Raw genomic sequence first — 16,383 nt, 5'->3', positions numbered from 1 at the left:
TGAAATTATTTTAGACATAGCTGATAATTTTTCAGTCCATAGGATATTTATTTACAAAATATCCAATGTTCCCTTATTTTGCAATTTTAATGGGTACTATTTGACTTTATGGCAACATTCTCACTGATTTCATAATGTTGGCCAATAGGGCTTCCTCAAAAGGATTTTTCAAAAAGGAAAACGTTGACATCTCGTTCTGAATAAACTAATTTTTGGGTCGCTTTCCAATTTGTTGCTTGCTGAGTTTACCGTTGGTCGTGTGATCCTCTGTGAGATTCCGGTTCGCCGTCGAGTCTCCAGAGTGAGCCCCGCAACTGGTGCCCACTTGCGCAAATTGTTGAGAGCGATACAGTGCGTAATCCAACTACACAGAGTGTACTTTGTTTAGCGAGAGAACGCGCTAGGATTGCAGACCGAATTTGTTGACGCAAATTCGTTGCTGCAATCCACTTGCGACTGTCTTACAGTGCGACCACCTGCCCTTTCAGGGCGGAATTCCCTACCTTTCGGTAGGTTCGTCGTGGGGTTCCAGCCCCCACACCACCCTCTTCCACCCCTCCAGTCCCCTTTCCTAGTACATCACCCTTTCGTGTCGTGATGTCGCAAAGGGGCAAAGCCCCCAGGAAACCTCCTGACAGGGGAGCTCCCCGAACTGTTGTGCGTCGGGATTTAAGGAACCCGACCAAGCTGGTCCCCGCCACTGAGCTGGGGACCTTCCACGCTCGCCCGGCATCCAAGGGCACCCCCTCTGCCCTCGCGGGAAGCGGCAATGATGCCGCCGACCGGGAACCAGGCAGAGGGGAAAGATGCGCGCAACCTGGCCCATCTAAAAGACGCGCACCGCCGTCGCCGACCTCGCCCGCTAGAGGCGACAAACGGAGGGACGTAGAGGAGTCCCCCCCCCGCGACCTTGACCTAGTGAAGGTGCCGCCGACGCCGAGAATCCGGCTTGTGGACAAGGGCTACCAACCCCTACCGTCCCAGTCGGGTACCGTGCGGCGAAAGCCTTCACCCCCTCCGCGCTCACCCTCCCCCCGCCAGATAGCGGGAGCGAGGAGGGAGGGGAAGACAGGCGATTTTACGGTGACGCATGCTCGTCGCCGTCACCAGCGTCGTCGCCCGAGACATCGCGAGCACCCTCGCCACTACCCCGTTCCTACACATTAGATAGGGGTGGATATGACGCCACTTCTTATGTGGCACTCGAGGCGGTTTCACAATCGCCCGAGCCGATGCTCCCCCCCGTCCCCTCGCCGCGACGACGAACCCCGCCGTCATTCGCGGCAGTAGCGGCGGGTCCCGCCACCGCGGCCCCCGCCACCCCAGCCCCTGCCACCTCAATTGCCCCGGCCCTCGCTCCGCCCCTCCCCTCTCAGACGAGGAACGCCGACGCAGGCGCTGAACCCGCCACAGGGCGAGGAAAATACCCCCCCATAGTGGCAGAACGCCTCCCTAACTGGACGCGCCACTTCGACCAGCTCAGGCGCGTACTGGGGGAGGCACCCAACGCAAGACCCTACGGCACGGGGGTCAGATTCCTACCTAGGACGGACGAAGAATTCCGTGCCGTCCAAAGGTATTTGGTAGAGGCCAGCGAAAAGGACCCAACAATAAGTTGGTACTTTTATAGTCTGGCCTCCGAACTGCCCACTAAGGTGGCGATAAGAGGACTCCCAGCCGACACGCCCAATGACAAGATTGCGGAGGCACTGCAGGAGAAGGGGTTCGGAGTGCGGCTAGTGCGGGGCATACCCGCGCGTCGCGGCCGCCCCGGCTGCATTTTCCACGCCCAACTCGACCCCATGGACAGGGACGAGCTCACACGCTTGTACGCGACTGATGAGCTCCTGTACATGCGGGGCGTCGTCGTTCAGGCGTGGAAGCCGGCATCGGTGCTGCCACAATGCCACAGATGCCAGGCATTCGGCCATGCATCGGCCAATTGTCACCGGCCTGTGAAATGCGTTCGCTGCGGTGGGGAGCACCCGGCGGCGAACTGCGACAGGCCGAGGGACCAAAAACCGACATGCGCCAACTGCGCCAAGGCACATACGGCCAACGACAGAAAATGCCCGGTGTATAAGAGGGAGGCACGGCAGAGGGGCATCAAACCCCGCCCCCCCGTCCCTACCGCGACGACAAAAACGCCCGTGGCGCAAACACAGCGTCGTAATAAACCCACCGCGGCGCCGCGTACCTACGTCGCCCAGGCCCCTCCTCCCGTAATAACGGTCGAGGAAACAGCCGGCGCCAACCTAATGGCGCCGGCCAACGAGCCGACGCATCGCGGCACCGACACCGGTGAAAATAAAAGACGCCGCCGCCGAAGACGCGGCAAGAAGAGGCGCGGTGATGGGCCAGTTACGGCCTCAACTCCAATCCCCTTCTTACCGGATCCCACCCCTACAAGCTATGCGTACATCGCACCGGAAGGGTGGGGCCTTCCCACGCATGCCGTCCCAACACAGGGTCCACGAGTTGCGCCACGTCGCCGCCGGGCGGCGCCACCGGCACATAGCGTGCCGAGAGTGGCATTCGAGCCGCCACAGGCGGACGCAAGACGCGCACCTCCCGCGCCCCCCACACGGACCGCACACCCAGAGGCGCGAACGATATACACCGCACCCGCCCCCTTCACACAAGCGCCCGTCGACAGAGCACTGAACATGCTTATTAGCCTGTTGACGGAGCTGCTTACTACGCTCGCGGCCGGCGCAGATACTAAGTCGGCGGCATTAAATGGATTGGCCAAAATCCAACAGTACACAAATGGCGGGTACTAGCCTGCGCATTGTGTACTGGAACCCCGGGGGAATAAAGGATAAAGTCCAGGACCTCCGTCTCCTAGCTCGCACCCAGGATGTGCACATCATACTCCTGGGTGAAACGAAGCTCACAGAAAAGGAGACGTTGAGGGTGCCTAACTACCACGTGTATAGGCGCGACGAAACGTCACCGGCGGGCATTGCGTACCGCGGTACGGCGGTACTAGTCCGTCGGGACGTAGTCCACGTGGAGTTAGAGCACCCCGAGTTCCGCGTCATGCGCTCCATAGGAGTCAGCATCAACGTAGACGGCGCGGAACTGAAGGTCCTGGCAGCTTACCGTCCCCCGGGACTGGATTTCAGCCCCTCCGATGTCCGGAACGTTCTGGATGGGAGGAGTCCCACCCTGCTTATGGGCGACCTAAACGCGAAGCACACGGCTTGGGGTTCCCGTCTGTGCTCGCCGATAGGTCGAAGACTCCTCCAGGATTCGCAGATCCACGGGTACGAGGTGTTGGGCCCAGCGCACCCAACCCACGTACCCACAAATCCCACACATAGCCCAGACGTTCTGGACATTGCCCTAGTGCAGGCTGTGCCTTGCCCGGTCTTACTGGAGGTGCTGTACGACCTTGACACGCAGCACCTCCCAGTTCTAGCCACGCTTGACCTCTCCACCACCACCACACCGACGAGACCGTCGAGGCGGCGGATGGATTGGCGTGTTTTTCGCGCAGAATTGGAGCATCTACACCTCGACGGCGAACCATCATCGCCAGCGGGTGTCGAAGCCGCCTCCACACTCATAACGGAGCGAATTCGCACCGCAGTGGAGGCGGCAACTACCACAATAAACGTGGCTTCTCGCCGTCGAGAGGAATTGCCACACCATCTGCGCGAAAAACTCGCCCGGAAAAAGAACCTCCGTCGCCTATGGGCCCGAACCCGCTGCCCGCGGGTCAAGCGTGAGCTCAACTGCCTGGCTGCAGAGCTGTCGGAGGGAGTGCGGGATTGGCGTGGAGCCGCCTGGGAGGGTGTCATATCCCGGGCCGGCGAACACGATACCGACCTGCACAAACTCAATCGACAGCTCACCAATGCACGACCCCCCGTCTGCCCGTTGCTTGACGAGACGGGCAGACGTCGTTACGCAGCCCAAGACCGGGCAGAAATCCTGGCACAGCACTTGGAGGGGCAATTCACGGCCAATCCAATCGCCGCCGACGCACCCAGCACTGTCGTCGAGCACCACGAGCGAGTCGTACGTCGCGTATGCGATTTCCGTACCGCTCCGTCGCCGGACGTAAACGAAGTGAGCTTCGTTTCGCCCGGCGAGGTAAGGCGGCTCGTCAGCCGCCTGCCGAAGCGCAAAGCGCCCGGAGCGGACGGGATCAGCACCGCAGCGCTCGCACAGCTGCCCCGTAGAGCCCTAGCGTGTCTAGCGAGGCTCTACAACGGCATACTCCGGACCGGCCACTTCCCTACCAACTGGAAGTTGGGTAGAGTCATAGTCCTCCCGAAACCCGGCAAGGACAAGCGCCTGCCGGGAAGCTACCGGCCCATCACTCTGCTCTCGCACGTAGCAAAGTCGTTCGAGCGCCTCCTGCTCCGCCGCCTGAGACCGACTCTGTCGCCTCGCGACGAGCAGTTCGGTTTCAGAGGCGGACACTCGACGACTTTGCAGCTGACGCGCGTGCTCCACCACATGGCTGTCGAGCACAACCGCGGCCACTACACGGTCGGCGTATTTCTCGACATAGAGAAGGCGTTCGACCGTGTGTGGCACGACGGTTTGGTGTCGAAGTTGCTCGACACCAACACGCCGTCAGCATACGTGCGAGTAGTGGACTCGTTCCTCTCGGGCCGGAGCTTCTATGTTTCGGTCGAGAACTGTGACTCTACCACACGCCCAATCGCCGCCGGAGTCCCGCAGGGCAGCTGCATTTCGCCAGCGCTCTACGCGACGTACACAGACGACATCCCCACCTTGAGGGATGAGCTCCGAGAGGGAGAGAGGGATGTCGTCCTCGCTCTTTTCGCCGACGACAGTGCCTTCCTTACGTCGTCTCGCCGAGCCTACGCAGCCGCTCGCAAAATGCAGCGGCTGTTGGACCTGCTCCCCGAGTGGCTGGATAAGTGGCGTACCACCGTTAACGTGGGTAAAACGGTGGCGCTGCTTACCCGCCCCGGGTGCAAATGCCCGCCGCCCCTCTTACTGAGAGGCCAGCCCATCCAGTGGGAGCGCACAGTGCGTTACCTAGGGGTGGAAATCGACCGGTCGCTGCGTATGACGCCGCAGGTGGACCGGGCTGTCACCCAAGCCAAGGCCGCGCGCGCTATGCTGCGACCGGTCTTACAATCCAGGCTGCAGCTGCGGACGAAAGTAGGCATTTATAAGACCTACATTCGTTCGCGGCTCACATATGCCGCCCCCGCATGGTACGCACTGTGCTCGGCCTCACAGCGGCGGAGACTGCAGGTCCAACAGAACGCCGCCCTCCGTCTGTGCACAAATGCCGGACGGTACGTCCGTAATGACGTGATCGCCCGCGACCTCAAGGTCCCATCGGTGGAGCAGTTCGTCGTCCGGTTGACGCGCGCGATGTTCTCGCGCGCGGACAGCGGGCGCGAAGCGCACCTGCGCGACCTCGCCCCTCTCCACGCGCGCCCACCGGACGCCACTCGCGCGCTCCCGCGCGACTTACTCTCCACCGAGTGATCACGTCATTTACGTGACGTGGCGGCGTTAAGCCGGCTCGGCGAGCGACTTATAGAGTCCCACTCACACGACTCCCTCAGCCGGCTGCTGGGAAGCAGCCGGCTTCCGGCCGGCCGGCAGGCCGGCCGGTAAACGAACGACGCTGGGGTGGTATACCCCAGCAGTATGCTCGGGTAAAGAGCGTAAGCTCGGGGCCCGTACCCAGCGGTCCATATAAAGGATCAGCGGACGACCCGATAATAATAATGAATAAACTAATCTCCTACTATTATATATTTTTGAAATAGTACGGGCTTGAACCACATTAGTTTTAACGCGGCCCCTCTGGGAGTCGACCTGAATCTACAAAAGATTATTAATAATATATCTAGTCACTAGTCTGTCCATAAAAGTGTCTTCTATAATATGTATATTTTAATTTTAAAATATCATCAAATACTGAAACAATAGCATCTACTCGGGGTCATATAGAGGAATATTATTGTGCTAGTGTACAATAATATTAACCAGTAACAATAATAGTAACCAGCTAGTGGCTAGCATATCTTTTGACTAATTCTTTGTTAATCACATAAGACGTACCTACCGGTTAACCTCAACATCTTAGCATGGTGTGACATATTGATATTTATTGTTAAGTTTTATAATATTTTTTTAATGCTTTAATATAATAACTAAACACTTATTATAAAATAAAATAAAGTCATCCCTAGCTATTTTAATTTTTCTAGTACTAAAAAAAATTATCCTCCAATCAGAATGACATCCAAAGACTTAATGATTAAAAAAAAACTTGTTAACAGATCTGTGGTCCGACTGTTCTGTGTTCTGTTATAAATTCAGCATTTCTCTTATGTCTGTATTCTCATGTTTTGTAAATAGTAAATAATAACGCTATTGAACTCCGCTTATAAATAATATCATAGTTTGATTTTTGTAATGTAAATGCCACAGTAAAACAATTAAAATGGGTGATTCCGATTTTGCATATGGATCGTCTTTATCTATTGATTCTATGAAAGTTATCGCAGAAAGTATTGGGATTGGAAGTCTCGGAGACGACGCTGCAAAAGAATTAGCTGATGACGTTACCTACCGCCTCAAATTTATTTTACAAGATGCTATGAAGTTTATGCACCATTCTAAACGGCAGAAATTGTCTATTACCGATATAGATCATACATTGAAATCCAAGAATATTGAGGTATTTTAAGAGAAACAACTTTATTTCAGTTCTAGTTATTAAATGCGTAACCTAAATTTATAACCTATCGTTACTTGTTAAAAACCAAATCAATATCCGGTGTATGTGTATCCAAACAAATATGCCTTTTGATAACTGTGAATTTAATAAGTAGTAATGGTAATAACTATTCTAACAATAATTGATTCAGTGTAAAGGTGTCTTTATATTCTTATCTACAGTGTTATAAAGGGGATTACTGTATTTTGGGACATTATAAACCATCAATATTATGGTGAACCCAATACTTGACATATATCCAATTTACTGAGAATAAATTGTGACTTTAATGCATATTATTAAAAAATTGTTCTAAATGTTGATACTAACCATAAATAATATGACTTTCACTTAAGAGCAAAATGTACCTGTAATTTATACATTTTCTTGGAATAATTTATTAACTAAAAAGTGTAAAAGAATTGCATGTTTATACTCTAACTATATCTAAATATTAATTGATCTGTTTTAGCCACAATATGGGTTCTTACAACCAGATTCACTACCATTTAGATTTGCATGTGGTGGTGGCAGAGAGTTACATTTTATTGATGAGAAGGAAATTGATCTAACAGAAATATTATCAGCTCCTCCACCAAAGGTGCCATTGGATGTATCAGTGAGAACACACTGGTTAAGTGTAGATGGAGTACAGCCCACAGTACCAGAAAATCCACCACCATTGACAAAGGAAATACAGAAACTTGAATCAGTTGATCCTATTAGTAAACTTAATAAACCCACAAATAAAGATGCTGCAGGTATTTTCACATTATTATTGTCATCATGAAATTGTTGTATTTTCAATATTGATAAAATGGTATCCTTTATTGGCGCGTTTATACTATGAATATAGAATTAAAAGATAATATACTCTAGTAACCTATGAAGAGAGGCCTTTGATCATGAATTTTCAAAACTGACCTTATATTTTTATGCAGGTAAGCCAATGTGTGGCAAGGCAGCCCGATTGAAAGCTTCAGAATCAGTTCATGTAAAACAGCTGGCTACCCATGAACTTAGTGTGGAGCAACAGTTGTACTATAAGGAGATAACAGAGGCTTGTGTAGGCAGCGACGAGGGCCGTAGAGCGGTATTTATTCTATTATATTCTGCTGAAATTTAATGTTTAGCATTCACCAAGGTAAAGTTTAGTTCCTCAATGTTACAGTTTCTTTTCTACTGCCGTACTACTCAATTTATAAGCTGTGAGAGTACTTTGTAGGAGTGAGATTCAACAGTGAAATTACAGGCTATAGAGGCGTGATATCTTGGAATGCCAAGGCATGAGAAGAACAATGCAGATGTATTGTAGCATGTTAGGTCCTCATATTTATATTGAGTAGCATTATTCTCTAAGGATATTTAACATATTTTATATACATGCTATATAATAAAAACATATTTTAAGTTTGTGTAAAATGAAACACATGTCCATAGGTCTTGCATCACACATTAATTTTGATGAAAACAGAATGGATACATGGCGGACATAAGCACTAAAAGCACAAAACATACAAACTTGAGTGAAAAACAACAGCATATAATTATATATATTATTATGTGACAGGAAGCACTACAATCCTTGGCATGTGACCCTGGACTTCATGAGATGTTGCCAAGGATGTGTACCTTTATTTCGGAAGGTGTGAAAGTGAATGTTGTGCAAAATAATCTGGCCTTGCTGATCTACCTAATGAGAATGGTGAAAGCGTTGCTCGATAATCAGTCTCTTTTCCTGGAGAAATATGTAAGTAAACTCATTATTTAGCTAAAAGAAAAATAACTGATATTACTATCACTCATCATCTTAAGCCTTATTCTACAATTTTTCTTTATTTATAATCATTTTTAATATTTCCCTTTTTATTCTGGGTTAAGCAATTGATATCCAGTTCTGGAATTAATACCCTTTAAATGTTATTAATATTATGTGAGAGTGTGTGTGTCAGAAAATTGAAGGAGGCGAGAAACACAAGTATGTTGTTTAAAATTATACACTGATATTAGATTGTGCCCATCCTTGTGATACAATTGATATGCTATAGATATATCTGTACATATGTATGCTTAGTGCAGATACCGGTGTAAATGTACACTAATGTTTTTCTGTCTTATGGAAATTGTTTCTCCTTTGAAATAAATATTATTATATATTCGATGATCTCGGTGGTCTAACTGGTTTAGCTCACCAACTTACATCCAATGGTCGGGGGTTCGATGCCTTACTCGATACAAACATTTGTATTCATGAGTATGATTCTTTGTATCGATCTGGGTGGTTAGTATGTGTTTACAAAAAAAATCGAAGTATACATAAGTTGTCTAGTATCCGTAACACAAACTTTGCTTAGTTTGGGACTAGATGGCGCTGTGTGAATAGTCCAAGGTTTTTTTGTTATTATCATTAATTAATAAATTAAGTCGATGTTGATTTAATTGATTAAATCGTCGCGCTCTGCTTTGTTTATTATGATTACTTCACAATTTTGCAAAATGGACACTAACTCGGTTTTGTAACGCGTTTGGGTAACGCATTTATTACAACTCAAAAAAAAAAAAATTTTTATACAGTTGCATGAACTGATCCCGTCAGTATCTACGTGTATTGTGTCGCGGCAACTCTGCTTGCGTCCTGAAATGGACAACCATTGGGCGCTGCGGGACTTCGCATCACGCCTCATGGCTCAAATTTGCAAAACTTTCAACACCTCTACTAATAACTTGCAGACGCGAGTGACTAGGTATGTAGCAGCCTACAGCTTGATATTTTATTTCTAACTTTATTGTAAAAGTGTTTCGGTTACTATCATTAGTCTTGTTGTTTTGACCTGACTAATTTATTTAGGTCTTCACCTAACTTAGACTTAATGAGTCAATAAATTAAAATAAAACATTCGCCTACACGCTCTTGATAATGCTAATTTAAACTTTTTTTTTAAATAGTATAGGTTATCAGTTATGTTATATGTACATGTTAGTATACGGGATTTCTACCATAATAATATTGTTTATGAGTTCCCGATATTTCTAATAATACAAAATCTAACACTTTATAATTCGGAATAGTTATAGATCCTCTTGACTCTTAGCTATTAAGCCAACCTGTATACAATAACACATTATCAATCATACTAGTGGATTCCGAGACTGGTTCAAAATTTTAAAATGGTTATAGTTGTTTAAGTGTTTATATGTTTAATATGTGCAATCCAGAACAACTTTTTTTATTATTTTTATACAACATAACTTTGTGCTTCTGTTAGCGATTAGAGTCATATTGTGTTTTCTACATAGACTCTTCGCCAAAGCCTTACAATGTCCATCACAAACAAATAATGAGAATGGAGTGGGACCGTCTATGGTGACTAGTATGAAAGAATCAGAGAAAACACCATTGGCATCACTTTATGGTGCTGTTCAAGGATTAGCAGAACTCGGCCCGGAGGTTGTTAAGGTAATTATGCTATTTTATTAGTGTTTATGTAGAATGAAATGTTTGTTCAATTATCGAAATCATTACGTAGCTACTTAATATATAGTTTAATCTTAAAATGTTTAATTAATAATATGTTTTTTATACGTAACTATAATTTGAATGTAACGACATTAAAAGTTACACTTTTTAAGTTCTACCATGAAGTAACGACTTCATGGTAGAACTTAAAAAGTGTACTAAATTTTAATTACGTACAGTCAATTAGGAAATATCACGGGATCATACGAGTTTTCTTTATTACTAGCTGCACCCGCGACTTCGTCCGCGTGGAATTTAACTTTATTTTTCTAAAATAAAAGTTACTCATTACATCTGCCACCTGCAAATAAAAGTCCCGTCAAAATCGGTCTCGCCATTTCAGAGATTAGCCAGCACAAACAGACCGGATTACAAGTATACTGTTTTAAAGGTCGTTTAGACCTTTAAAACAGTATACTTGTAAACAAGTTGAATGATTGTAAAAATAGTTAATGTGGTTAAGGTTAATCATGTAATCATCTGTGTGTAGGTGTTTATTTTGCCGCGCGTCCGGTGGCTTGGTGAGCGTGTGGAGGGCGCGCTGAGCGGTCTGGGCGGCGCCGACCGGCAGGCGGCCGGGAACCTTAAGCAGCAGCTGCTCAAGGTGCTGGCGCCTGTCATCCGCCAGCTTCGGCAGCCACCTGACGTCGTCGACGACTACAAGTAACACTTATCATTAAAAAATTCCCCAGCAGCAACTGACATGTATTATTTCCTGCTTGCGTCGGCAAGGAAGCTATAGATGTATACAATATATAAATAAATACATGTATGACGAAACAAAACATCATAGAAAGATTTTTATGGGGAAACAAATGGGGTTTTACTAGTTTTTTGAAAAATGGTATTGGATTGAGCAGATCTAATAGAAAGTGGCAAAGCGTTCCAAAGACGAATAACCTGGACAGTGAAGGATTGAGAAAAGAATTTAGTAGAATGAGGAGGGGTTACCAAACAAAGACGTCTTATTCTGCGCACCTTTCGGTCTTGCGAATCGTTATGAAGGTAATGCATGGTTTATTGTATTTGTACGTGCAGGCGTGACTACGGGTACCTGGGGCCGAGCCTGGTGCAGCTGGTGGCCAAGCAGCGGTCGTCGCCGGCGGCGGGCAGCGCGGGCGGCGCGGTGGCGGTGGTCACGTGCACGCCGCCCCTCGTGCCCTCCGCACCCTCCGCACCCTCCGCACCCTCCGCACCCTCCGCACCCTCCACACCCTCGCCCTCGCCCACTCCCTCGCAGTCACACGCCTTTCCCACCAAGACTGTTGGTTAGTCTCCTGTTGTTTTTTATCGCTTCGTTGACGGCCTCGGTGGTCTATCGGTTTAGTCACCACTTTACTTTGGAATGTGCTGGTTCGATTCCTCGCACGATACAAACATTTGTAATAATGAGTATGATTGTTTGTATCACACTGGGTGTTTTCTATGTATATTATGTATTTACAAAAAATAAATGGATTTATGTCAGATGTCAACTACCCATAACACAAGGTAAGCATACCTTGAGATTAGATGGCATTGTGTAAAGATCAGGGGCATTATTATTATTTTATTTTTAGCCAATATGCTTCTTATCATTATATTATTATACAAAAAGTGCCTACCCCTTTTTACAAATAACTATTAATATCTATATTCAATGTATAAAGATCGCTCTAGTTAAATAAACATACATTTAATGTACCTGTCTGAACTATGTACAGTTTAAAATTTAAAAGATTTTTTTCAAATAGTCGTTCCGGTGATTATCCTCCTCATACAAAGAAAATTCACACTTTATTTTTGTAATGACTTAGAATTAATTAAATAATCTAAACATTAGTATTAACCTTGCCATACATACCTTATTGTTACTAAACATTATATTATTTTATATAAAATTTAGTTTCAATCTTAGGATAAATAAAATAATACCTATATATACATATATATTTGTAAATTGTGTATACAGAAAGCGTAGCGACTCGCAACGTGGTAATTAGTGCGTCGCCCACCCCGCAGTCGCCGGCGCCTGCCACGCCGCCACCGCAAAAGTTCGTCATCGTCGCGTCGCAGCAAAAGCCTCCACAGGTTTGAGAATAACGCGCACTATTACTCTTTGTAAAAAATATATTAAAAAAAAACCAGGTTGTTTATTGATCAAATAGTTTATTACAGTCTGTCTTTCTTTAGCATGTTTAATAAACAATTTCGGCATGTCATTAACAAATATCTCAATTTAAACCTTACAGTTTAGTTTAATTAACATTCTACATTTCAATTAAGAGGTCAATTGGTGTGGCAACAATTTGAAAAACAACAACTAACTTTTAAAGTTATGCTTAGTAATTATTTAGCCGTGCGAAGCCAGGGCGGTTGAGCTAATTATTTGTATAATTGACTTTATTGTCTATGTGCGAATAATATTGAAAATGTTTTTAAAACAGCCTCAACCCGCATGTGGTACCGGTCACATCATAGTGCATTCGCAGCCAACTATAGTCCGCCAAAACGTTCAAGTAAGCAAGCACACGATATTTTTGTATACTACGAGCGTGCGGTGCATGGTGCATGTACTTGTTGGTGCAATATTATTGTCTGTGGTGCGGGTATTGGGTATAAAAATCAATAAAATAAAACATAGTAGTATATTGTAGTTATAAAGATTTACTGGATTCAAGAAAATTGTGGATAATTTACAATATGATCAATACGGTTATAATAACGGCTTATTCCGTGTGTTGACAGTAGCACACATTTTATCACTCTTTAATGATACTAAGTTGGAAGATACCAAATTACAGCGCAAAAGATGAAAAAATAAATTATACTAAGCAGATTATCCGGCAGCGTATGATTCGATTTTAATATAACTTAGTATAGTCTGCAGTGGAACATATTTGTGGTGCATAATGAATATATTCATCATGACCTTATGGTCATAAGTTAGAGCTGTGTATCTACTATGCGTGTTTGTTGTCGCAGTCTGTGGTGGTGACGAGTGGCCCAGCGGGCGCAGCGCCGCCACAGAAGGTGGTGGTGGTAGGAATGCAGCCACAAGCCGCCCCTCCTGCCGTGCCCGCTCCGCACCCGCCCGCCGTCGCCACCACACCCAGTCACGTTAGTCAGGTTTGTATTATCCCTAGAGAAAATTGCCCTATTTTACCATGCAGTAAATTGTAATGGATATCGTTATCAATTACATATGCCGTGCTGATTCTGCAATGTTGTACCACATGAATACTATAATTATGAATAATACTTTACATATCACCAATCAAGTCCTTGAAGTGAATCACACAATATGACATAGAATTTCGTCATTTTGACGAATACTTACTACTTTTCTCTTTTCATTAACTGCCTTTACTCGTACGTTCTTACTCGCCCGACTATGATGACAAAGACAACGAGATGACCACGCGCGCCTCTAGCTCGCGCATTCCCGCCTCACACAATCGTGCATTCTTTAACGCCTTTTTATATAATAAGTATATATATATAAATATTGCAAAATGGCTATCTTCTTTGGACCAAATGATTGCCCGGGCTGTAGATTGTGTCGCGTAAAGGCAGCTATTATTTCAGAGCAAGCTTACAGTTATGTATATAAATAGTGAGTGTTGTGTGTTGCACAGGCGCCGGTGTCGGTGGTAGCGAAGCCGGTGTTCACTCGCGGCGGCGGCGGCGGCACCCCGCAGCCTCCGCCTGAGCTCGATGACCTGTCACATCTCGCCTGACAGCCACGCCCCCTCAACGTCACCATTATAAAACAATACACTAGGAAAAAGCCACAGTGAATATTCAATTTTTCCTACTTACATTTATACACATGTGTGTATTATCAGTTTATATTAACTTGTAATTAAATGTTATAATTTTACAATTAAATCTCATTTAAAAATAGACGTTTGACTAAAATCACGTGTCCGTGAATTTCCGTTTTTCTTCATTAGTGCTTTAGCTTCGACTGTTATTAAGTGTACACATAGATATTGCGACAAGTGTTTCGCTTCTGAACGAGGCATGATCAGAAAATTAATTGTTCGGACTTTGGCAGGCTTGTTTGACCATTCGGAGTCCTAACTGGTGCCTCATCTGAACTTAAATACTAAATAAGTAGTAACGTAAAATTTATATATATAGAGATCCATTAAAACAATTGCAAGAAATATTAAAATATATATTTATAGTTTGTAAATAAGATTATATTTTGTTTGTTATGATAAGACACTATCTCTTTTCCTTTTACTGAGTAACGCATTTTCCTGACACACAGAGTTTTGGGGGCTATTCATAAATTACGTCACAGTTAAGGATTCCATAGTGTGACGAGGTATACGAAGAGACCAAATTAAAAAAAAATATAGCAGTAACAAAAAATTATCAAAACACAGAAATTGAACTGTTGACGAAAAACTAAGAATATTTGAACAAAAGGTAAAATAATTTTGAATTGCCCTTTTCTTTCAACTTAATAAATTTCTTCATACAAGGTTGTCGGTTATGAATATTAAATATGTTTTTTTATAATATTATTAAATATTTTAGTGCAATTATTCATAATTAATGTTGTATTATACTGATATATTCCAAATGGCTGATATAAGAGGGTGAACACGAAACTTCCATGCGTGCCTAGTTTTCAATAATTGCAGTAAATTATCAAGAATAATAAAGAAAAATTAATTATGTAAGATTATCTGTTATTGTCTATTAAAAAATTAATACATTACGTTTAATTAAAATATGGCGTTTTATTTTGATTCTTGTTTCCAACTAAAGTATATATATATACCCAATTAATAGATGCATGGAAGAGGTTCAATGTATTTTTTAAATTTATTCGATGTAAGGCTGTTTCATTATTGAAATAGTTGTTATAATTAGCGTCTATTTGTTTTTATGTTTATGGAATGGCCTAATATTTAGGTATCTTCTAAAGCAATGTGATTAGTAAAAATCTAAAGAACAGAACTAATATCGAATAAAACTAATAATACGAATGGATTACTCAGCATAAGTATTTTTTCAGTAGCGAAAAACTTGATTTTTACCACTTCCCTTCAACTTGCAGAGCTAACGATCTTCAAACAACTGAATAGCTTTTTTAAACATGTAAGTGTAAAATATCTTCGAACGATATTTTAATCCTTTTTCAAACATTAAAAGGAGGAGAGGAGAGGTCCCGTCATTGTAAATCCGGCCCTGTTTAATCCGAATGGGATAAAGAAATACTTATCAATGTATAAGTAGGCAATTTCATATGCAAAATTTGTGGTGCGGAGGTAATGTGATATCGAAATACTTAAGTTATTAATACTTTTTTATGATAAGTAAATAAATAGATAATTAATAACCCTGGACAAGTCACACAACGCCATCTAGTCCCACGGTAAGTAGAGTTTGTATTATGTGTACTAGACAATTCATATAAGTACTTAGGTATATATTTTTTGTAAATACATACATAATATACATAGAAAACATCCAGACTGATACAAACAATGATACTCATGAATGAATGTTTGCACCGCAAGACTACCGAGGCAGTCTCTTTATTTGTTGTTATTAACAACGAATAGAGTGACATTTAAATTTTAAATTTAACTTATATTGAAACTAAGGATTGTTAAGAGACGAAGTAAAATTTGTGCATAAGGATGTATGTGAAAAAGATATGAGTATTGGTATATAGACTCACTCCACATATACACTATAATGTATATGTGTACCTATATTGTTTGTGTGTGTGTTAATTTAACAGATCTTGTGTTAGGCATAAGTGTAAGTATTCGTTTCGTCATAATTTAGTTTCATCAGCCAGTCTGTGATAACTTTAGTTAATTTGATGTATTTTGTAATTGTGCATTTCTTGTATACGTACCTATATATATATATATATATATGTACGGATGAGAAAAATATTTGGCAAAATATTTATCTGTAAATAATCTATAACTGTGTTATATATTCTGCTACCTGGTCGCGTGTTTAAGTATATGTTGTGCCAAGTTTTACATGTAGAGATATTACACTTAAATTATAGGGCTCAGCAGCGTAACACCTGTCCTCAAGAATAACAATGTATGAGAGGGGAATCGATACGAAAGGCCTCTGTTTATTTTTTACATTTCACATTATAAGTAGAAAATTACTA

The 16,383-nt window shown here is 43.8% G+C and overlaps 1 protein-coding gene across 3 annotated transcripts; it reads left to right on the top strand.

Annotated features, from left to right (window-relative positions):
- Positions 1-6,295: 6,295 nt before the first annotated feature.
- LOC131844389 (transcription initiation factor TFIID subunit 6-like) lies at positions 6,296-14,953 on the top strand. 3 transcript variants are annotated; one of them, XM_059193269.1, is made up of 12 exons: positions 6,296-6,688; positions 7,200-7,488; positions 7,669-7,820; positions 8,298-8,477; positions 9,302-9,471; positions 10,025-10,184; positions 10,735-10,907; positions 11,283-11,512; positions 12,196-12,314; positions 12,671-12,742; positions 13,209-13,343; positions 13,862-14,953. In XM_059193269.1, exons 1-12 carry the CDS (start codon positions 6,452-6,454, stop codon positions 13,961-13,963), a joined length of 2,019 nt encoding a protein of 672 aa, XP_059049252.1. In that variant the 5' UTR covers positions 6,296-6,451; the 3' UTR covers positions 13,964-14,953. The 3 variants fall into 3 exon arrangements, with proteins under 3 accessions (XP_059049252.1, XP_059049251.1, XP_059049253.1); XM_059193268.1 differs by having other exon boundaries at positions 13,209-13,352; XM_059193270.1 differs by lacking the exon at positions 12,671-12,742 and having other exon boundaries at positions 13,209-13,352.
- The last annotated feature ends 1,430 nt before the right edge of the window (positions 14,954-16,383 follow it).

This window comes from Achroia grisella, unplaced genomic scaffold, assembly GCF_030625045.1.
Source record: "Achroia grisella isolate CSIRO2021 unplaced genomic scaffold, CSIRO_AGI_Agris_v1 utg402, whole genome shotgun sequence".
In the NCBI taxonomy this organism is placed as follows: domain Eukaryota; kingdom Metazoa; phylum Arthropoda; class Insecta; order Lepidoptera; family Pyralidae; genus Achroia; species Achroia grisella.
The sequence above is the reverse complement of the archived record's forward strand: the minus strand, read 5'-3'. Positions and strand labels throughout refer to the sequence as shown.